Source organism: Oxyura jamaicensis, chromosome 2 (assembly GCF_011077185.1).
Source record: "Oxyura jamaicensis isolate SHBP4307 breed ruddy duck chromosome 2, BPBGC_Ojam_1.0, whole genome shotgun sequence".
NCBI classification, from domain to species: domain Eukaryota; kingdom Metazoa; phylum Chordata; class Aves; order Anseriformes; family Anatidae; genus Oxyura; species Oxyura jamaicensis.
This window is the reverse complement of record NC_048894.1, coordinates 55,294,089-55,317,321: the sequence shown is the minus strand read 5'-3', so window position 1 is coordinate 55,317,321 and position 23,233 is coordinate 55,294,089. Positions and strand designations below refer to the sequence as shown.

The window sequence follows — 23,233 nt, the reverse complement described above, 5'->3', positions numbered from 1 at the left end:
ATACTTTCAAATAAATTTAGTAAGTAAACTCACATCTGAATAGAGGATGGGAAAGGGAAGGGATGAAAAAAAAAATCAAGCAGCAGCATTACATGGCAATCAATAACAGATCCCTAACAATGCAGATGGAAGAGTGCTGATTAAAGGAAGTGCAGTTCAGTTCCCAGCAATAGAAGAAAAAGCACATAGATAAGAGAATGAACAGTACTGAAGAACCCTTTTTTTCTTTATTCAGCTTTTTCTATTGTCTGCTTCTCGTGCAAAGTACTTACTCTGCTAGCAAAGCAGAGTTGTCACAAACTGCCAAGTTAATCTCTGATATATAAGACAAGTTCTAACATTTACCAGCTCTCCAAAAAATAACTACCTAAAAAGTTTTCTCCTGTCACTGAGCAGTCTTATTACAGCTATCTAACTAAAATGACACTGGAAGGAAGGAGAGAGCATCTTTTACTATCCCAAATGTGTACAGTCATGCCAGCTAGTTGCTCAGTATGCCTACATGAATGCAAACAAGACCACATGGGAAATATGCCATTCAGCTAACAATGGCAGCTCCACTGACAAGACAGAACTGTCATTTTATCATACTATGTGGATATTTAAAAAGAAATTCAACATAAAGCCTTATAAGAGAATCTGCTATTAAATCAGATAGAAAACATCATTAAGTCCTCTGCTGCTGCTTTTCTGTTTGGTAAATGCTGCTTTTCCTTAAATGCTGTGTACCACATCTGCACACGTATAACCTGCAGACCAGCAAGTCCCTTGCAATGGGGAAGTGCAAAGAAAAAGAGAGAACTATCCTCCCTCTAGGACTGGATTTACTCCGTGACTGAGTAAAATCAAACTGGACTCAGCATAAGAACCAGACAAAGACTTCCAGATGGTTTTCCCAATCACTAGGATCACGTGCAATCTTTAGACAGTGCTCAGATTACACTCGTATGTAGATGGGCTAAAAGTTTTTCCTTTTTTGAAAGACTGCTGCACATAGAGTGGAGACTGCTTGACTGCCACATTCTCTGAAATCAAATGAAAAATTCTTCCTTCACTGAGGGATAAAAAAATAATTAAAAGGTATTTCAAAACCAAATCACTGGCATACAAGTTTTTTTGTTTATTGGCAACTAGTAGGAAGAAAGGAACATCAAGAAACCCCACATACTGGTATATTCTTTCATTTATTTAAAATAAAGTCCCCAAACTCCTCCAAAACAATGTCAATCCATAACCGTACAATCCATTTCAGCTTCAAAATGAATTTGAGTACTTTTAGTTGCGCTTTCCGAATAGATGTACTGCCACTATTTTTATAGCAATTTGCATGAACCTGAAAGCAAGCTTCCCAACTCAATATTCCAAACTTACACTGTGGCTAATCACTCCAGATTTTAACAGCCAAGCCCCAAAAATGCCCACAAACTTGAAAGCTGTGCCAGAAACATTAAATCAATATAGGTTTTGCTTAGGCCAGACAGAATCTCTTCCAGATGCTCACCAATTTTTTTCCTAGCTTACATCAGCTGTTTCTGTGCTACAAAGCAGAAACATTCAACTCCAGCAGTAGTTTTTGAACCAACATTAGGAATTTAATTAACCCTGAAAATAATAAATATACCTAGAATTACTGGGAGAAGAACTGGAAGAATGAACTTGGTGGAAGAAAAGGAAAGTTAAAGGGAAAAAAAGGAAATATGGAAAAAAAAAGTATACTTATTCCTTGCAGAAAGAAATGCTCTTGCTAATTTTCAGTCATTTATTTATTAATTTATCTCCTATTTTCTTATCCCTGGGAATAAAAATGATCACAACACACAAGTTGTCACATTTCTCCAACTTGAGTATTCTCAAAGATTACATTTCACTGACATTGGACAGTAAGTTTATAATTTCAACAGGAATTGTTTTAGGTGGTCTTTCTAGCTCCAGCAAATAGCTGTATTTTGTACTTAATTGAAGGTTCTTAATTGCAGCCACACTTTAAATAATAATTCATTAACTTGTTTCTTCAGTTGAAGTTCTAGTTGATAATGAAGCTGAGTGCGATAAAGGAATTCCCACTGCCACCCCTCCCAAAAAGGCAATCCTGGTTTCCTGAAACATTTTTTCTTACTGATGATCTGAATAGAATTTTGATGGAATACATTTCAACATAAAACCATAGATTTTAATTTGCAAAATAACATATAATCATTATTGAGTACCACAATCATGCTTGTAAATTTATTATTTATTGCTGAAACAAAATTATACTGAAATATCCTGAATGTTTTAACCATCTGTATAGATGAGTATTTCTAACATAAACTTGTTTATTTGCAAAAATAAACCTACCCAGAATCTGGCTTTTTAAGAGGTTACAAGGAAGGGGGGAAGGAAGGAAAGTGGAAGGGTTATGCTTGCCTATGCGGTAGTGCTTTTGTGTGAAAACAACATACTTCAATTTTATTGCTGCAAATTTTGTTTTTGAAAAGAAAAGGAGAGGAGTTGCATGACTTTTCCTTCAAAATAATTTATGTTCTGATCCCTTGCATCTCCAATTTACTGTTATGCTAAGGTTATTTAGTAACAAATTTACCTGTGTTTCCTTTTCTTCTTTCTGGGAGGAGTATCAACATCTTCAGCAGGGACTGGAGCAATAATACTAGATTCCTTTACTCTAAACTCATACACCTAACAAGAGATACCATAATACATCCACGATAAATCTCTCACTAGTAGAAAGTTGCTCATTTTCTAAGTTAATATGATTTCCTCCAACCAACATCTTACAGATTATATCCAGTCATAGTCTCTTTTCAGTATATTTAAAGTTTATTATTCTTCTCGTTAAGAACAGATAGTCTGACTACAACTTCCTGTAAATTTAATTTAAAAAAGATCTAAAACTAACTTTTATATATGTGTCACATATTCTGTATTATAGCATTCTTAGGAAAAACAAGAAAATTAGTTAATTTTCTTTCAGTGCTAGTACTTCTGTACCTCAGTTTTTGAAAATAAAATACTATCATCCTTAGTAACAGTTTCCCCCCTCCTTACCTGCCTACATGTTTTGGTCCCAATCAGTCTAGCAATTGCACAGAAGTTGTCATAGTAGGTGCCAATAAGAACTCTAAACATTGAGGCTTCTGCACCACTCCATTCCACATTCTCTGGAGGCTCAATATTTGGCTTCATCTTTATTGGTGTTTGACACCTAGAATTTGCTTCTGTAATAAATAATTATTGAAAGCGTGGATCAATGTAAGGTTATGTTTCAAAATTTTTCCATAGACTTTACAAACATCAAATTATTAACCTATCCAACTGTAAATAGCCTGCATTTTGACTTGTTTCTTTTATTTAAGTACTATAACAAAACAGCAATTTTCACACAGCTCTTGAAGAAGTTTAAAATTAGGTAACTGTGGCTAGTCAAACTACACATCTAACTTCTATACATAATTGAGACAATCTGTACATTTTTTTTTACAGGTTTCTATTAAACTTATATTGTTTTTTTTTTCTGATTTCCATACTTTTCAAATACAGGGTTTCTAAGATTGCATGGCATAATCTAGATTCATGCTCTCAAGCATTGCAAATAATTAAAGAAGCTTACCAGAGGAACTAGATGTTTCATCTTTCTTTTCTTCTTCTTCTTTATCATTGTTTTCTCCTCCAGTTTCAGTTCCAGCTTCCCTGTCACTGTCTGTGTCTTTTGATTCCAATACATTTATTGTTGGTGTGCTGGGTCTGCTGGTGTTGTTTGGAAGTCTTCCCCTTCGGCGGCCACCTGGGCGCTTTGGTGGTGTCTTTATACGCTCAGCAGTCAGGGCAGCTGCAAACTCCTTTGCACCTTCCTAAACACAAAACACTACAATTTTCAGTAAAGAGTTTAAAGGTGTTTTCACCTCTAGCCTGGGGTTGGCAGATAACAGATTCTACTTACATACTCTACAGGCTTGCGTTATTCTACACTGTTCTCTAACTTAATCATGTATACATAAATTCCAGTTAATTTACTCATACCAATTATGCAAATTGTTTTTAATGTCTCTGTGTTCAGGTTTTCTGTCACGAACATGAATACTTCTGATATTACCATGAATAAATCTACATTTACAAAGTATTTATGTATTTCAATTCTACTTTCATTTTGGCTGCCAAGTGAAAAATAATTCAGTAGTAAGTTTCCATCTTCCTAGGTGACAGAAGGAATGAGAATTTCCCACTGAGAATGGCCTTCAAAACAAGAACTTTTCTTGCCTAAACAATACATATTCTGCATTTTTCAAAATACAATCAGTGGCAATTTCCCTTCCAGTGAGAAGGGATATGACAATAGTATGTTTTCAGATTGGAAAATTAGATATGTAGTTTCTCACATTAAAAAAATTAGAGCAAGTATGAGAGAAATTTGAAATTATATTACTAACACTTTCCCCTTAATTTCTATCACGTTGTTTCTTAAAAACACAAATGCTGGATATAACTGCCCTTCAGTAAACTAAACCTGTACAATTTTTAGTTGATATGTAACTTATGAGAGCTGTCTGTAACACCCAGTTCTTAAACTAAGTTAGACACAATGGCAACAATGTGTCATTAGGAGGTAACGATCTTTCTTCCCTATAACTGTCAGACTACATCTAATAGAGTTAAAAGTTATTCTTACTCAGACTTTCATTTGGTGATTAACATTCTCCTTTCACAAAACTGAAGACAACAGATTCGACTCTAAGTGGCCCACAAATATAGGCATGTCTGTATACCTAGCACGTCCTAACACTACCTGCAGCTTGGTGTTTTACAAGTATTTCTGTTTTAGTGAATTCTTACAGTTTATTTGAAATCTTACCAGATGTTGATAACAGTGCGGTCCACAAGGCTTATTATCTAATGCTGTTTCTGTATTCTTTCTTTTGTAAGTATTAGGAGTTGCATGGAATGCTGTTGAATCACAAAATAACATTTTTAAATCTTAAAAAAATGCATTAGGTAACTAACTTCAAACAATATTCAAAACACAAGGTTTACTGAGACTTCACCAAAAGAAGCATAAAAATGATAAAAACTAGAAAAACAAAATATACTCCATCTACTGACATTTGACTTACCACTTAATTACACATGGAAAGCAGATGGGTAAGTTTTGCATATGCCTGTTTATATCAGTGAAGGCAATCACCACATTTGTTTCACGCGTCAAGTAAGACTTGTTCTATCTCCCTTCCCAACAAACAGAACAAACTTGATTACCAAGTTAAACAGAATTATTCAGGGTTTCTCCTATTAAGTGTTCATCTCTCAGGCTGTAAGAACCACATTTTCCATTTCTATCTTGTCAAAAAAAAAGCCACACACTTTACAAATGTGACAGACCCACTTTTCATTCTGGTTAGTGAGAAGGACTTAAAAGCATTTTTACTCTAGTAGTTACTATCACCACAACTAAGCCAACAGGCAGTAAGAGTCCAGTTCCTCTAACCTAGCTGCAAGGTAAAAATGTGTTATCAGAACACAGTCAATACAGATCAGAACAGCCACAGTGAAGTCTGCAACTTGCAGAGAACTATTTCTTCTTGTATCCTGATGGCATCTGTAGAGCACTCAAGTTGCAGAATGGTGACCCAGAATGAAGCCAAACTGGGTACCCTGCAGATACCACATTACCACCTTTACAACAGGATAAGAAAGTTCCCAAAGTTCCCTAGCCATTCCTTCGCTAGAGCTCATCTCTACCAGCTCTTCCCTCACTTAACAACAGCTTCCCAACAGAATGTTTCCAGAGAGACCAATTTTCCTGTTTTCATTGGAAGCATCAGGAACTCTTCAGTATCCCCTACTTAAGTGAAGTCTGGGAAACCTGTAGCCAGACTCACATACTTAAGTTCCCAAGTTGTTGTATCTCCATTGTTACATTGTATTAGGGGCTTCTCAAAAACAGTATCTCCTTAGTTTTCTGCAAGTTTCTTAAAAAACAAAACAAAACAAAAAAAAACAAAACTTTATCCTCAAAGATTTTTTTGTTTCTTTTAATACACATAAATAGCTTAATACAGGAAATAGCTTTTTCCCCTAAATGTGGTAACAATGACATACACAACTTCAAGGAACAAAAAAGGAGAATGTACTCAAGTTTAAAAAACATATAGGGCTCAGTTCCAGCTTTCCTGTTTCATAATGCTCCAAGAGACTCCTGTTTGAAAATACTGATTCCCAAGCACTGCAGAAGAACTTATGCTGCAGTCTTACCACAGTTACAGTTAAGCAACTGTAAGTCACAGTTAAGTTTTTCATCACTTGGTGAATAAAGAGTGCTACTGTAGAAACTGAAAGAACACATCTCTCCCCCTCACCAATACTAATCCATAAGAAGGGCTCTTCTGTATTAAGAAAACTCACATCTTTCTTTAACAGATCACCACCATAGCTTTTCCTACTAATTTCCAGATTCTACATGAGGCTTCTCTTTATAATAATCCACTATGCCTTCAAGATTGAACATTTTAAATGCAGTTATTCCCCTGTTACAGAAGAATATCTGTCAACTGTTACGGACAGAGCTCACATATGTCTTCACAGAAGATTTTTAAAAGGAAATCATGTTTCAGTGATCTGGTTTGCAACATAGCTTCATAAACACTTGATTTGGCACCCACAGGGAAGGTGAGCTAGTGTTAATGAGTGCTTCTTCAGGAAGCTCCTATGGAGGAATCACTCCATCTTAAAACCATCATTGCATGCTCCCCTCTCCCATGAGGGACGATGTGGTAAACATTTCATTGTAAATTCTGTAATTTTATGCCTGTGTTAATGACAAGAGTACGTAAGGATTTCAGGGAAGCAATACATTTTCGCAAAGCTAGGCTTAAAAAAGTATAAAAGTATACAAATATTTCACTAATTAAATATTGCATCTTTTTCTCCACAGATATAAATTTAGAAGAATAAAAAAGCTTCAGTTTACCACTTTCTGACACATAGATACGTAAAAATGATTTACACACAAGTATATGGATGCAATTTATGCACATTGCTGCTATTAGCATTTCTTCCTCTCTTCCCCCACATTTCAGTTAAAACCTTTTAAGTAGCATGTCACTTCTCATGTTTCATATATCCTTGAAGTGTTCATGTTCTGTAGTTAAAATAATTTAAATAAGAAACCATACAATTTAATGCCAAGTTATTGCACCCTTTTCCAGCTTTTGAGAAATGAGATGATAGGAGCCTCTCAACAAAAAGTAGAAAAGGCACATTTTTCAATAATGTATCTTTAAATCTGCATCGTATACCATTTTATTCATTCAAGCTTGACTGTTTTACTCTCTCTTCACACCTCAAGGAAAATGATTTTGCAACAATGCAAAAGAACAGTAAAATATTTGCTAGCCATGATCCATGTCAGACTGCTGCAACATACAGAAATCAAAACTATTTTTTACTTATGCCACTTGGCAATACAAGTATTTCTCTTCCAAGTTTGTGAGGTCATAAAACAAGTTAAAAGAAGTGCTTATTCATTAAAATTTAAAACAAGTGCTTACTTACTAAAATTTTCTTTTCCACTAGATAAAGAAATCCTTCTCATTTGAAATGCAGTGAATCAAATCCTTAGCCTTTTTAAACCAACCAGACCAAAAATATGCCATAGCTTAAAATTAATCTTTGAATTGTATCTTGTATTCTGCTATTTTCAAAACGCACAACACCATATAGTACTGACCACTATAACCAGAATCTACCACAATTAATGCAAGGTATTTGTGAGACTTGTTACAAAAGAAAGGACCAAGGCAAGATACAAAACTTTTTATAGCTGTATTCTGAATGTTGCCAACATTTGTTTCAAAACAGATGACTTTGTAGAATTTTCTCAATAACTAAACTCAATTTCTTTAATAATTTCCTTAAATTAATTCTAAAAATGTTCCACTATGAATGTTTTCCATCTTTGTGATCCCCAATGGGCTCAATTCTCAACTTTTTAATGAAAGCCACACAGGCAATAGCTTAACCTGAAATGTACATTTGCTTCACAGTCAAGCTATTTGGGAAATTCTCCCTACCTGATATTTTTCCTTCTTCTAAATTCTGTGTTAGTCCAGACACTTAGGCATAATTCCTTGCTGCCAGCAAATGAAGTCGGTACACAAGTTTTTTTCAGTAATGTCATCACCTGCACATAAAGGGATTGCCAGCTCATCAAGGGGACTTGACATATTAGAAATCTAATGATAAATTTTCCAATATTTAACTCAAACTTTCTACAATGAAGATCTGAAACTATATAAATTAAGGATAAAGTTAACAAAAACAGACTCTAAGAATGGGAGTTATAAGATCAAAAACAGAACTAATAGAATTCATGTACTTTTTATTTTTTAATTTTCTATGCCTTCTCCAGAGATTTCTACTTACAAATTAGATCCCAGGAGTGAATCCAGTGCATTTAGAGTAACAGTCTTAGAACTTCACAGAAAGTGAAGAGGTCATAGAAGTGAATTTTCTCAGTTCTTAACAGACAAATTCCTAGCTCTAGTCACATACGGACACAGGAGGAAAAAAAATAAATCCTCTTCCTTTGCTGTCACTACAGAAAAAAGCAGACGGAAGCAATGCATTCAAAGCAGTGACCAATCATTGTAGAGGTGGGATTTGGATTATGTCTTCAGGGAATGGTGACTAAAGCATCAGTTTACTACACCACTATCCAGTATGGTTTACTGCATAGCAAGCACAGTTTCAAAAGGTCTCTTTGCAATGATCAACTAGATTTTTTTATTTTTATTTTTTAAAAAAAGGTAAGCAACAATGAACATGCTGCATGAGCTGTCATGAAAAGCATAATCGTTACAGGTAACTTCACACTCTGTCTTGACACATAGTTGTGTTTTGTATGCTTCCGCATTGAAAACATTCTTCCTTCTGTTAAGGCCCTAAAAATCTGAAGAAATTTAAGTTCATCGTAGAATAGCTTGGGTTGGAAGGGACCTTAAAAGATCCGTCCACTAGATCAGGCTGCCCAAGGCCTCATTCAGCCTAGCCACAAACACCTCCGGGGATGGGGCATGCACAACCTCTCTGGGCAACCTGTGCCAGTGCCCTCACCACCCTCTCAGTGAAGAATTCCTTCATAACCTATAATAGAAATCTCCCCTCTTTCAGTTTAAAACCATTCACCCTTGTCCTATCATTATCTGATTGAGCAAAATGCTGCTTTATAAGCCCCCTTTAAGTGCTGAAAAGCTGCAATGGGGTCACCCCAGAGCCTTCTCTTCTCCAGGCAGAACATGCCCAGCTCTCTCAGCCTTTCTTCATGAGAGGTGCCCCAGCCCCCTGATCATCTTCATGTCCCTCCTCTGAACCCACACTAACAGCTCCACATCTTCCTTGAGCTGGGGGCCTCAGATCTGGACGCAGTACTCCAGGTGGGGCCTCACAAGGGCAGAGCAGCGGGGAACAGCAACAATCACCTCTCTCTACATGCTGACCACTCCTCTTTTGATGCAGCCCAGGATGCAGTTCGCTTTCTGTGTTGTAACGCTCTGCTGGCTCATGCAGAGCCTTTTGTCCACCAGAACCCCCAAGTCCTTCTCTTAAGGGCTGCTCTCAATGAGTTCTTCTCCCAGTCTGTCCTCAAGTCTGGGATTGTCCTGACCCAGGTGCAGCACCTTGCACTTGTTGAATCTCATTAAGTTTGTATGGGTCCACTTCTCAAGCTTGTCCAGGTCCATTTGGATGACATCCTTTCCTTCTGTTGTATCGACTGCAACACTCAGCTTGGTGTCAACTGTAAACTTGCTGAGGGTGCACTCGATCCCACTGTCTATGTCATTGGTAAAGATATTAAATAGTACTAGTCCCAAGACAAACTCCTGAAGGACACCACTCATCACCAGCCTCCACTTGGACGTAGAGACATTGACTCTATGTCCAAGGGACATAGAGAGTCTGCTCTCTGGGTGTGACCTTCAAGACAATTCCTTATCCACTGAAAGGTCCACCCATCAAATCCATGTCTCTCCAAACTGGAGATTACGATGTCATATGTTACCGTGTCAAAGGCCTTACAGAAGTCCAGGTAGATGCCATTGGTTGATCTTCCCTTGTCAACTGATGCAGTCACTCCATCACAGGCGGCCACCAGATTGGTCAGGCACGATTTGCCACTGGTGAAACCATGCTGGGTGTCCCTGATCACCTCGTCTTGCACGTGCCTTGACATTGCTTCCATGAGGATCTGTTCCATGATCTTGCCAGGCACAGAGGTGAGGCTCACCAGCCTGTAGCTCCCCAGGTCCTCCTTTTGACCCTTTTTAAAAAAAGAGGTATCGTTTTCCTTTTTCCAGTCACGGGAGACTTCACTTAACTGCCAGGACTTCTCAAATATGATGGAGAGAAGCTTGGCTACTATATCAGCCACTTCCCTCACAACCCTGGGATGCATGTCATCAGGCCCCATAGACTTTTATCTGTTCAGTCTCATCAGGTAGTCTCAAACCTGCTCTATACTTCCAGTGGGAGGGATTTTGCTCAACCAGCCATCACCAGGGACTCAGGAGATGCAGGAAACCTGACTGACAGTGAATTCTGAGGCAAAGTTGAGTACCTCAGCCTCCTCCTTGTCTCTTATTTTATTACCAGTTCTCCCTTCTCATTTACCAGAGGAAATAAACCCTCCTTGGCCTTTCTTTTGTGACCAACGTGCCTATGGAATCTTTTCTTGCTAGTCTTTGCACCCCTTGCCAAGATCAGTTCTATCTGTGCCTTGGCTTTCTTAATCCCATCCCTGTATATCCGGACTGCATCCCAGTACATCCAGACTACATGTCCCTGCTTCCACTGCCTGTGCATTTCCTTCTCACGACTGTTTGACCAGCAGATCCTTGCTGAGCCATGCCCATTTCCTGCTTTCCCTTCTTCCTTTCTTATACATGGGGACAGAAAAGGATGGGAAGCTCTTTCACTCTAAGAAAAGCATCCTTAGAGTGTTGCCAGCTCTGTTCAGCTCCTTTGTCCCTAAGGACAGTTCCAGGGGGATCTCACCCACTAGGTCTTTAAACAACTGCAAGTTTGCTCTTCAGAAGTTCAGGGTCCTGACTTTGCTTTTTGCCAGGCCCATATACCTTGAGAACACAAACTCAACCAGGGCATGGTCACTGCAGCCCAGACTGCCTCCAATCTTGACCTTTCTAATGAGTTCATCTACATTGGTAAGCACCCGGTCCAGTAAGACTTCTCCTCTGGTTGGTTTATCTAACACCTGGACCAGGAAATTATCCACAACACTCTCTGAAGTATGCCCATGTTTCTCTTGTACTAGGAACCCAGAACTGGACATGTCACTCCAGGTGTGGTCTCACCAAGGGTGAGTAGAGGGGAAGGATCACCTCCCTCAACCTGCTGGCAACACTTTGCTTAATGCAGCCCAGGAGACCATTGGCATTAGCAAAGGCACATTGCTGGCTCATGTTCAAATTGGTATCTGCCAGGACCCCCAGGGCCTTTTCTATAAAGCTGCATTCCGGCTGGATGCCCCCCAGCAAATATTGATGCATGGGTTTGTTCCTCACTGGATGCAGGACTTTGCATTTCTTGTTGAAGCACACCTGTTAGTCCACCTCTCCTGCAAAGCCTATAAGGTCCTTCTGGATGGATGCATGGGTCAACCACTCCCCCCAGTTGTGTTGTCTGTGAATTTACTGAGAGTACACTCTACCCCATTGTTGCAATCATCTACAAAGGCGTTAAACAGGACTGGACCCAGTATTGACCCCTGGGGTACTTTGCTCTTTAATGGCCTCCAACCAGATTTTGCACCACTGACTACTACCCTCTGGGTCACACCATTCAGACATTTTTCAATCCACCTCACTGTCTGCTCATCCAACCCATACTTCAAAGGCTTCTCTTATGGGGGACAGTGTCAGAGGCCTTACTGGAGTCCAGAAAGACAATACCCACTGCTCTCCCATCACCTACAAGGTGGATTTTAGCATAGAGGCTTATCAGGTTGATCAAGCACAATGACTTCTTGGTGAATCCATGCTGACAACTCCCAAGATGTCTTGTCCTTTATGTGCCTGAAAATACTTGCCAGGATTAGCTGTTTCATCATCTTTTCAGGGATCAAGGTGAATCTTATCTGGGTCAGTTCCCTGGGTCCTCCCTTCTAGCAGTTCTTGGAAATAGGAGTGACACGTTTTTTCCTCCAGTCTCTGAGTACTTCTCCGAGTTGCCACAACTGATCAAAGGTTATTGAGAGTAGCCTTACAATATTTGCCAGCTCACTCAGCATTCACAGGTGTATCCCAGAAGGGCCCATAGACTTACATTTGTTCAGTTCTACTTCTAACATTCTGCAAAAATGACTATGAAAGGCATATCTATATAAAGGCAGAACTACATGAACTGTGTTAATAATTGAGTATATGCATATTCTTAAAGGAGCCCATAACTTCGGTTGAAAACTGCCGAGTTTATAAAAGATACTGAGAAAAATGGCAAAAAACCACTGCTGTAGAAATACCTAAAATCTTTTATGGCACTACTGTAAAAAGTTTGTTCTCAAAGTGTCTGTACAATGCTTTCTTGTTGACTTAAAAACCAAAATGCTTTTGGAAAAGGAAAACTACACTGGCATTCAAACTCCCTGAGACTACTGACAGTGTCAAATCTCCTTAAAAGAAATTCCAGACTAATATATTTACCAGGAGGTAGCATACAGCTTCACTTCCCTGTCCTACAGACTACAGCTGCATGTAGAACACTTCTTGAAATGAGTCATTCAGGCAACTAAGGCACTTTTAAATAGTACCTATAGCTTCACAGGATGCACAATGTTGAAGCTGGCTGGACAAGACAGCAGCTATATCTCCAGAAACTTATTTTCTTAAACACTGAGAGGTAAGAGCTTCTCTGCTTGTATTTTCAAGCAAGACCTGCCAAAAGAATACAAGGAGAAAGTGAAACTAACTGACCTAACTCCAAAAGCCACAAATGTTGATGGAACTAGAAGTCTCCCCAGCCCTCCCCATGTAAGAACAATGCCATTTCCTCCTCAAACTAAGAGGCAACTAAAAGATACTAAAAAGCACCAGCACGGTATAAAGACTTCTGGATGAAGTACAAATACAGGCAGAATGCATGCATGCTGGATGAGGAGCTGCTGACAAAGCATGAAGATTTAAAAATGAATATGCATTTATGCTTGCAGTCTAATGTACGTATGAGCAGTTAAGTCAAAAGAGACAAAGTATTTGAAATAAAGGGCATCATAGTATTTAAGGTCCAAACCACTTCGTATTTGACCATTGGGTTCCCCTTTACCTTTGACTCAATTCTCAGAGAAATAATTGTCTCAATTAGTAGTTCCGAATTTCTCCTATACTTTGTATTTTGCAAATGGAAACTAAAGTCATTGCTAACTCTTTTTGAATTCCCCAAAAGCGTGGGTCAACACAAAAGGAGTTCAGTAGAAAGGATATCAGTTACTAAAATTCACCTGTCTGAAACTATTCTTTTTCAAATCATGAGGTAGGTGAAAGTGACCTGAGAGAATGAAAGATAAAACTGTTTGTGAATGGATATTCATTCTACCTCCTGGAAGACAAAGCAAGTCTATTCAATAACCAGATATTTTTATACAGAATCATATTCCAGTCTCAGTTTCTCTGCACAAACCACAAAGTTGTAACACAGAAATAGTAGTAGGAAAAAGGGTAGTTCTCCTGAAGACCATATAAAGAGAAATAACATCACAGGCTGGTCTAAGCCTGCAATTCTACAAGCATTCCTAAATGCAAAAAGCATAACAAACCCCAAACAGGTGCATTCAATTTTCTGAGGTATAGTTTTCCCTACAAAATAGCGTCAACATGGACAAATTACTTCTGTAAACTTTAATGATAATAATGCTTTCATTTCTCTTTACTTCCTTCTGTATTGCATCTTACGTTAAGTTTTCTGACTTGCAAAGAGCAAGAGATAGATACAACAAGAGATGCAAGCACAATACAATTGTACTTACGATGCAAGAAGCAATCGTATTTAAAACAGCGCCTACAGAAGAGTGTGTGAAAAGAGTGTAGGCTTTGCTCCCTCTGAACAGATTTAGCATTTGGTCCATCAATGTTTGGTGTGCATTCAGGAGGAAGAGCTCCTGGAAGCTGCTGCTCAGTGAGTTCTTTGTATCTTAGGAGAAAGAAATACAAGTTACTTATCCAGTACAATGAAAAACAATTTTTTACAAGTACCACTCTGTTTTCAGTGACAACATTTTTACAAAAAATTGTAGGTAATGTGTCAGCTAGAAAGGTTCATCAGCAAGTAATATGACAAGTTAGTTATATACTCATTAACATAAGTATAAAATTGCTAGGAATGCATGCATTTACTTCAGAACTCACCTCTTCGTATATATTACTCACTAACACCAAAAAGGTGGCTTTTTTTTAAACAGCTTTTATTTTACCACTTCAAGAAAATGGCATTAAGCACACACAAGCACCCACTTTTCAATAGTTTGAAACGAAAGCTAATAAAGCTCTGTTTTTTGACTCAATTGGAGAGAACAGCCTATTACCTTCAAATATCACTTTGACTAGTTATACAACAGCCACAGAACCTGGGGACCATTCCTTATCAACAAATACTTAATGAAGTCAAGGAATATTTGTTTCATAATTCAACACAGCAATATATACTAAGAAATAGTTTCTTACTTCTCTTTCAGTTCCTCTGCTGTACCCTTGTCTGGAAACATTGAAGAAATGGCTTCAAATATCTTGTCAGAAGGAAACCTCCGAGGTGGATGACTTTCTTTCTCTGTCAAAGAAGCAAAATATTGGAAAACAAACAAACAAAGATTATATTTGTGCTACTTCGCTACTTCAAGGAGGTGTTCAAAGAGGGACTTCACCAAAATCCTAATAAAAAAAGAAACAAAGGTTTTTATTTCTAAATTACTGAGAATTTAAATTAAACTCCTTAAAGTGATCTTTCCTGCTGACAGAATTGTACTAATAAAATTTTGAGAAGACATTATTTCACCAGCAGATGGAGATGGCAATTCAGAACTGTCTACTTAAAAATAATATTATTTCATTTTCTGAGGCTTACCAAAGCATTTATTAGACAGATTCCCAACTGATTTTTGAGCATTTGATTGTCTCAATTTGGAGAGAAACAAAAGCTGACAAAAGCATTTTTTGTAGTATTCTCTATAAATTTCTTGAACTAAATGGCAAAGGAAATGATGAAGAAAATGATGTTACTTTAGATCTGAAAACTATTAAGTTGAAGGGTTTGAACAAATTTACCAAGTGATTAAAGAAAAGGTTTTTTTGGTCTTAAATTTTAAAGTCTGCAGACAGACATACCCATCCTGTTACCTTCCCGATCTTTTTGCTTGTCATCTCTTTCATCAGGATTGTCATCTCCATCATCATCATCTTCATCATCACTATATTGACCAAGTGCATTGACCAGCTCAACAAATATTTCATCATTGATAAATCCACATTCTGAAATTCAGCAAAATTGGGAGTGAACAGAAAAGCACATGGCATATATGAAATATTTTTAATCCTCCCTACACTTGAATTATGGCAAAAGCTGTAATTTATGAAAAACAAATTTGCATTTTTTCTTCTTTGTTTCAATGTATGAAATCAGAAGAATTAAAAATACTTTGGAATTTATTTTTTAACCTGAGAACCAGGATGGGGAGAAATATTTTTGAAAATTCTTTTCAACTCCCCATTCTTCATACCAGTAAACAAGAATAAATCTCTCTTCCTTGATAGATATATATTTTTAAAGAGTCAAGTTACTGGCTAGATTAAAAGATTTTATACCAGAATCCCAATTCTAGTGTGGTTGGGTTAAGCCAGCCTTATGCATGCAAAGACAGACAATGCATGCAAACAGATTATGAAACTATCCTTAGATAGGGAAACCCCAGAGAGACTTTTGGCTGATAGTTTTAGCATCTATTTCCACTACTGTAGATGTTACCGTCAAGGAAATATAAACATCAATTTCACAAGAAAACTCAAGGATACAATGTTGTATATCTTTTTAGCTCAGATTCTGCTGTGAAACTCACAGGGCAGCACAGATGGACAAAAAGGCATTTTTTGCAGAGAGGAAAGCCGTAGTTAACATTGACATACTGCTGTTACTTCTCAAAAAGTAACTGAACCATGTGGCAACTGTAGTGCTTTCACCCTACTTCTGAACTTGAACTGGGGTGGATGTCACATTGTAACTTGAAGGAAGCTCATAGATTTATTAATATGCAGATAATGGAAAGAGGCAGGTATCTGGATGTTTTAAACAGAACTCTCAACATACCCACATAGATTAATAAGAATTTCTCTCCCAAAAGTGCAACTACAAAACTATTTTATAATTATGGCTCTCTCTATATAAATAAATAAATAAAAACACCTCTGGATTACAGATTTCTATAGCATTTAAATTTCATTATAGCCACACAAAAAAAATAGTTACTGGAAAAATAAAAAGCACTCTTGACTTTTTATATACAGGTACGAAGGACCTGAATAATTGCCATCATGAACGTGGGACTCAAAGCAGTGAAAGATTAATTTTAAAGCTGGGACTCACTTAATAATAAATTAAATCAGTAATATAATATATTTATTATTAATGTCAACATTTTGACCTAATCAGTTCTCTGACAGGAATGTGAACAATTTGTAAATTTGTAAAGTTATCCAAAGGCAAAAACCAGTGATGATCTTCAAGAAATATAAAGGCACCATCTATCCTGAGGACATTAGCAAGACTGACGTAGGACTGAGTAACATATACTACTGAATTGCAGGCTTAACTTTCATGAGTGACAAAAAACGTACTCAGAAATCAGAAATGTAGTTTTCCTACTTAGTCATTCCTGCATTAACAGGAATGTAAAAAGTAGCACTGAAAGAAATGATTCTGCTTGGGACAGAGTGGGCAGGGAGCAGAACAGGACAAATGTTTTTGTGAAGGGGAAGCAGAATAGTGACAAACTTTTACAACTATAAAATTAGGCTTGTATTAGCCATTCTGAGTGGATACACAGAGCAAGCAGATCTACTGATTCAAGAAAAAAACTATACATGTGAATACATATGCATACTGTAGGTACATATACACTGACTGAAAGAAGGGAAATAACTCCAATTTTTAAAAAGGGAAAAAAGGAAGACCCAAGGAACTACAGGCCAGTCAGTCATCTCTGCCTGGACAGATCACAAAGCAGATCCTCCTGGGAACTATGCTAAGACACATGGAAAACGTGGTGATTGGTGACAGCCAACTTGGCTTTACTAAGGGCAAATCAGTGACCTTCTACAACAGGGTTAAAGCATTAGTAGGTAGGGAAAGAGCAACTGATGTCATTTACCCGGACTTGTACAAAACATTTGACACTATCCTCACCCCATCCCTGGATGTGTTTAAGGCCAGACTGGATGGAGCTTTAAGAAACCTGGTCTAGTGGAAGGTGTCCCTGCCCATAGCAGGGGGGTTGGAGTTAGATGGATCTCTATGGTCCCTTCCAACCCAAGCCATTCTACGACTCTCTGATACAATTAATTTGTGATAACCAATGAAAAGTTATTTACACCTTGAAGGTAAGGGAAGAAAATCAAAATCCACAAAAGGTTGTTCTACTGAATATAATTTGTAAGTGTTGTTATAATCAGAGTTTTGCATGCCTCTCCTGCCACTTTATGCTAAGCAGGACACACATCTGGATGTTATACTATTATATTCAAAAGCCCTGAAACATTGAACACCAAAAACTTCTCCATGTTACACTTAGGCATTATGATGAATCACTATGGTTTTGGAAAAAAAAAATGCATTTAATTTCTCCATACTTTAATACTTTGTAGCCTTATGAAAATGAAATTCATTATATTTGCAGAAGGATTTCTATTATACCCAACATTTACATAGCACAGGCATTCTAGAGATACTATTGTAACAATCATGTAATCAGGCTTTAATAAATAAAACTGACAGAAGTTATTTATGTAGAAAGAAGTGATTAGTATACCTGAGTGTTTGGGCTCACCTCTGTCTCCATGTACTTTCCCATCATAATTCTTGATAAGCTCTTCAATAAAGGTACCATCCTGGTCAAGCACTTCATCTCCCATATATGGAATGTTATGTAAAACAGTTTCATCCTCTACCTAGTAAAATTGTTTGATCATAATTGTTGTTAAATTGCATGTTCAGTTGGCCATATCGGTACTGCTGTTTTCATAATCCACAACTGTTTAAGTAGCAGTTAAATTACCTTCACCACTTAGCATATTCACAGTTAACTAAAAACAAAACCCTCATATTTATTCAACAACTTTTTGCACTAGTCTTGAAAGGCTCAAGATGCTGACGCTAACTCCTAACATTAAGGTCAGCAGTGTGTTGCAACAAAACTACTATAGAAGCACAATAAGCTACCTAGCTTTGGGAAGCTTGCACTGAAATTCATTCTCTCTTCCTTGCTTCTCTCAGTAAGATGTGATAGAAATCACCCTTTCATTCCTTTACTAAAGATAAGAAAACATGATACAGAAAGACTCTAAATTCAAGTTGTCTAAACAGATAGCACAGAAATATGCCTCACACTATTTAATCCAAATGCCATTCTCAGTTTTGTTTTGTCTACATCCAGATATACCACGTTAATAACCCAAAGTTTTATCAGTAGAATTTGCAGACCTTGATACTCAGCTGTGTTTTCCAGCATTTCAAAATAGCCTGCATTGTCTATTTTTCTAACAATAGAAAAGTTTCCTGCTGATCATCATTCTGCAGCAGTGCAAATACCCGAATACTGACAAATTGAAAGCAAGTAGGAAAAAGTGTGGAAGAACTCTGTACTTATACTGATAAAGCTGGTTGTTTAAATTGCTTTGCTGTGATTATCATCATAACCATTTCAGAAAAAGCCATTGTATACAAAATGCTTTGACAAGGATTTGTAATAAGCTATGCTTTTCAAGTAAATCAAACACCTTTATCAGAAATCTAACATTAGAACTTGTATATACAGTAAAGCTAATTAGAAAAAAAAAGGCTAAACTCCAGTTGCTATGAGATCACCATTACATTGGAAGACTATTTCACGACTGAGATGTCTTTAGTACATAAGAATTATTATTCTGCTACAGGTATGTTGGTCACCTGTCTTATGTAAGGACAGTCACATCCCTCAGAAAATATTTCTCATATTAAATACAGTGTACCTAAGAAAAGGCTACAGGTGATAGTAGCAGATGACTCTCTTCTGAGAGACAGGTACAGAGGCATCCATCTGCTGACACGATCCACTCGAGAGAAGTCTGCTGCTTACCAGGGGCTCGTATCAGGGATGTCACCAAGAGGCTGCCAAGCCTTGGACACTAACTACCATTATCCACTGTTTCATGTGGGCATTAGTGATGCAGCCAGGAGCAGTCTGAGGAGTGTCAAGATTACAGAGCCCTGAGAGCAGCAGTGAAAGACTCAGGAGCACAGGTAGTTTTTTTTAATCAGTCCTCCCAGTCAGAGGGAAGTGGTTTGAAAGGGCCAGTTGAATCTGTCAAATTAACAGATGGTTACAGGACTGGTGCCACAGCCAGGGGAGCATGGGACAGGCTTTGAGAAACCTGGCCTGCTGGGAGCTGATGGGGTCCACCTGTCAGAGACAGGGAAGAGCATCTCTGGTCTGAGGTTTGCCAAGAGGGCTTTAAACTAAAGTTGCTGGGGAAGGGGAACCCCAGCCCATCCTGCTTCTCCCAGTCTGATGTTGGTGTCAGTGATAGATGCCCAGAGCCTGGAGAAGGGTCACGGGTCAGCAGAAGAGCACCTGAAGAGCAGCAAAAGAAATTCCAGCCTCTCCAGCCAGTAAGCCTGCACGGCCATGACCTCATTAGCAATACAAGGATGTGGTGGGATGGCTCTGAAGGATACAGGCTCTTTAGGAAGGACAGACATGGGAAACAAGGAGGGTGCACCACACTATGTCAGATGAGGAGGGAACACAGCAAGCTCACTAGCCTGGACCTTTTGAGAGCAGACTTTGACCTCTTCAGGGGTCTCCTTGGTAGAGTGCCATGCAAAAAAACCCCGAAGGGAAGAAGAATCCAAGAAAGCTGGTTAATTTTCAAGGATCACCTCCGCAAAGCTCTAGAGTGATGCATCCCAACAAACAGGAAGTAGGAAGTTAAGCAAAAACACCAGGAGGCCTAAATAGATGAACATGGAGCTCCTGGACAAACTCAAGCAGAAAAAGAAGTCCTACAGAAGACGGAGGCAAGGACAGGTAGCCTAGGAGGGATACAGAGACATTGTCCGAGCAGCCAGGGATCAGGTTAGGAAAGCCAAAGCCCTTTTAGAATTAAATTTGGCCGGAGACATCAAGGGTAACAAGAAAGACTTCTATAGGTATGTCAGTGATAAGAGGAAGACTAGGGAAATTGCAGGCCCTCTCCAGAAGGAAACATAAGACCTGGCTACCTGGAATATGGAGATAGCTGAGGCTCTCAGTGACTTTTTTTTTTGCCTCAGACTTCACCTGCAAGAGCTCTAGACACACAGTCCAAGTCCCAGAAGGCAAAGGCAGGGACAGAGAGAATTGTGAACTGCCCGCTGTAAGAGAATATCAAGTTCAAAACCATCTAAGGAATGTAAGAGTGCAAAAGCCCATTGGACCTGATGAGAGGCATCCAAAGGCTCTGAAGGAACTGGCAGATGTAGCTGCTAAGCTACTGTCCATCCTATTTGAGGAGTCGTGGCAGTGCAGTGAAGTTCCCAGTGACAGAGGAGGGGAAACATGACCTTCTACAATGGGGTTACAGCATTGATGGACAGGGGATGAGCAACTGACATCTACCTGGACTTGTGCAAAGTATTTGACACTGTCACCCATGCTATCCATGCTATGGACAGGCTCAAGAGGTACGCCTGTACAAACCTGATGAAATTCAACAAGACCAAGTGCAGGGTCCTGCACCTGGGCTGGGGCAATCCCAAGCACAAATACAGGGTGGGTGGAGAATGGATTGAGAACAGCCCTGGGAGAAGGACTTGGGGGTGGTGGTTGACAAAAAGCTCAACATGAGCCAGCAACGTGGACTTCCAGCCCAGAAAGCCAACTGTATCCTGGGCTGCATCAAAAGATGCATGACAGAAGGTGAAGGAAGGTGATTCTCCCTCTCTACTCTGTTCCTGTGAGATGCCACCTGGAATACTATGTTCAGCCCTGAGGACCCCAGCACGAGAAGGACATGGACCTATTAGAACAAGCCCAGAGGAGAGCCATAAGGATGATCAGAGGGCTGGAGCACCTCTTCTTTCACCTACAAAGAAAGGCTGAAAGTTGAGAAGGCTCTCTTCCAGTACCTAAAGGGGACCCATAAGAAAGTTGGACAGGAGCTCTTTGTCAGAGAGTAGTGATTGAACAAGGGATAATGGTTTTAAACTGAAAAAAAAGGAGAGATTTACATTAGACATGAGGAAGAAAATCTTCACCCAGAGGGTGGTGAGACACTGGAACAGATCGCTCAGAGAAGCTATGGATGCCCCATCCCTGGAAGTGTTCAAGGCCAGGTTGAATGGGGGCCCCAAACAAATCTGATCTACTGAAAAGTGTAGAGGGGTTGGAATTTGATTATCTTTAAGGTTCCTTCCAACCCAAACCATTCTATGATGAAATTAAATACTGTAAGGCTTTCTTTACAGCAAGGTTGTAGAGATACTGAGGGCCATTAAGAACACAGGTTTAGTCTGCAATTGGTAATACCTTTTATTAGTGTTTTATTTCAAAAACTAACCCCCTCTCTTTTCACCATACATTTCTCCTCGTACCACTTTTTTAAACTTACCATAAAATTCTGCTGAAGGGGTGACCAAGAATACATTATAGGCACAGAAGCAACAGCATTGAGAGTCTTTAGTGGGATGACTTGTTTTGGAAAATCTATGTCACTGGTAACGGAGCACTGAAATAAAAGGTTGAAGTTACACTTACATAGCAATTTCAGGGAAAAAAAAAAAATCACAAATCACTCTACAACAAACAAAATGGTGTTTGTCAAAATTCGCTAGACCTGCCTTTGAGAAATGCTTCAGATTTGTATGGCATAATAAGAACAGATTTAGCAAGAAAAAAGATGCAGGAATTATTTATGTTTTAATACCTTTGTCAATAGAACGTGTTTTTTTTTTCCCCTCCATATAATACTAAGTGGCTGTGTTAGATACTTAGCATTTTATTCAGACTATTCAGCCTGCCACATAAACCATTTTTTGTACCTCAGAACGGATTTAGTACCTGCTGCTGCTACACTGGTCTTAAGAGTATTTACTGGAGCCATCACAGAGGCAGATGAGAATTCCCTTGGCTTTAGATCAATACACTGCAGAAATCATGTATGATACATGTTAAATAAAATTTTACTTTAATGACAGCAAGACATCTTATGAAAATTGATACTTCATATGTCTTGTTAACTCCTGCCCTGCTTACTCATTAGTGTCTGTGTATCTTTATACTATACCCAAATCTTTGATTATGCTCACTGTTTACAAAGAGCAAAGGAAAAATTAACATCTTAATATGCAACTCTGAACATGTCAATGAGTTGTGTTTTTTTAAAATTCTAACGTGTATGCAGCCTCCAAAGGATAAACATGCCACAGAAATACAAACAACTTCTAGATTATTCTTGCATCAATTCAACAGATACAGATCAGCTATTCTCAAGTAGTTGAACAGCAGTATGAAAAAGTCCTAAAAAACATTACAGACAAGAGTAGAGAGGAAAATACAATGCTAGGGAAAGTACAAGGAAGCTTTGGAGTTAAGTAAAACAAAATGTAGAACAGCTATCATAGCTACCTGAAAGGAAAAAAGGAAGTGGAGACAAAAGATCTTTCTCCTTTCCAGAAGGGAAAGATGAACAGAGCTTCACATTTCTAAAGAAATACACAAAGTAATATAACAAACAGTATACAGAGACAGTACCCCAGTAGAATGATACAAGCCAGATTTTCTATTTTATTTTTAAATATGCAGGCAATGAAGTTAGATTTCTGCTGTGTATATCAATACTCAAGACACTGTGCTATGATAGTGCTTTATTGCCATTCCAGGTTAACATTTAGTTTTCTAGCTAGCAGGCTTCTAGCAAATTTTTCATTTAAAGAAAAAAGTAATGATTTCTTACTTTTG

At 38.3% G+C, this 23,233-nt stretch overlaps 1 protein-coding gene across 8 annotated transcripts in view; it reads right to left on the bottom strand.

Moving 5' to 3' along the window:
• Nucleotides 1-23,233, bottom strand: part of EZH2 (enhancer of zeste 2 polycomb repressive complex 2 subunit) — a 54,668-nt gene that overhangs the window by 7,523 nt on the left and 23,912 nt on the right. For 2 of the 8 annotated variants that reach the window (XM_035316584.1, XM_035316585.1), the window contains exons 2-11: nt 22,901-22,977; nt 21,885-22,001; nt 18,068-18,206; nt 15,375-15,518; nt 14,718-14,820; nt 14,024-14,187; nt 4,847-4,938; nt 3,608-3,848; nt 3,046-3,215; nt 2,582-2,676 (exon numbers count right to left, since the gene is read on the bottom strand). In XM_035316584.1, coding sequence (XP_035172475.1) covers nt 2,582-2,676; nt 3,046-3,215; nt 3,608-3,848; nt 4,847-4,938; nt 14,024-14,187; nt 14,718-14,820; nt 15,375-15,518; nt 18,068-18,206; nt 21,885-21,920 — 1,184 coding nt within the window. In that variant the 5' untranslated portion in view covers nt 21,921-22,001; nt 22,901-22,977. The remainder of the gene's footprint in view (nt 1-2,581; nt 2,677-3,045; nt 3,216-3,607; nt 3,849-4,846; nt 4,939-14,023; nt 14,188-14,717; nt 14,821-15,374; nt 15,519-18,067; nt 18,207-21,884; nt 22,002-22,900; nt 22,978-23,233) is intronic. The other 6 variants (XM_035316581.1, XM_035316580.1, XM_035316579.1 and 3 more) reach the window with 4 other exon arrangements.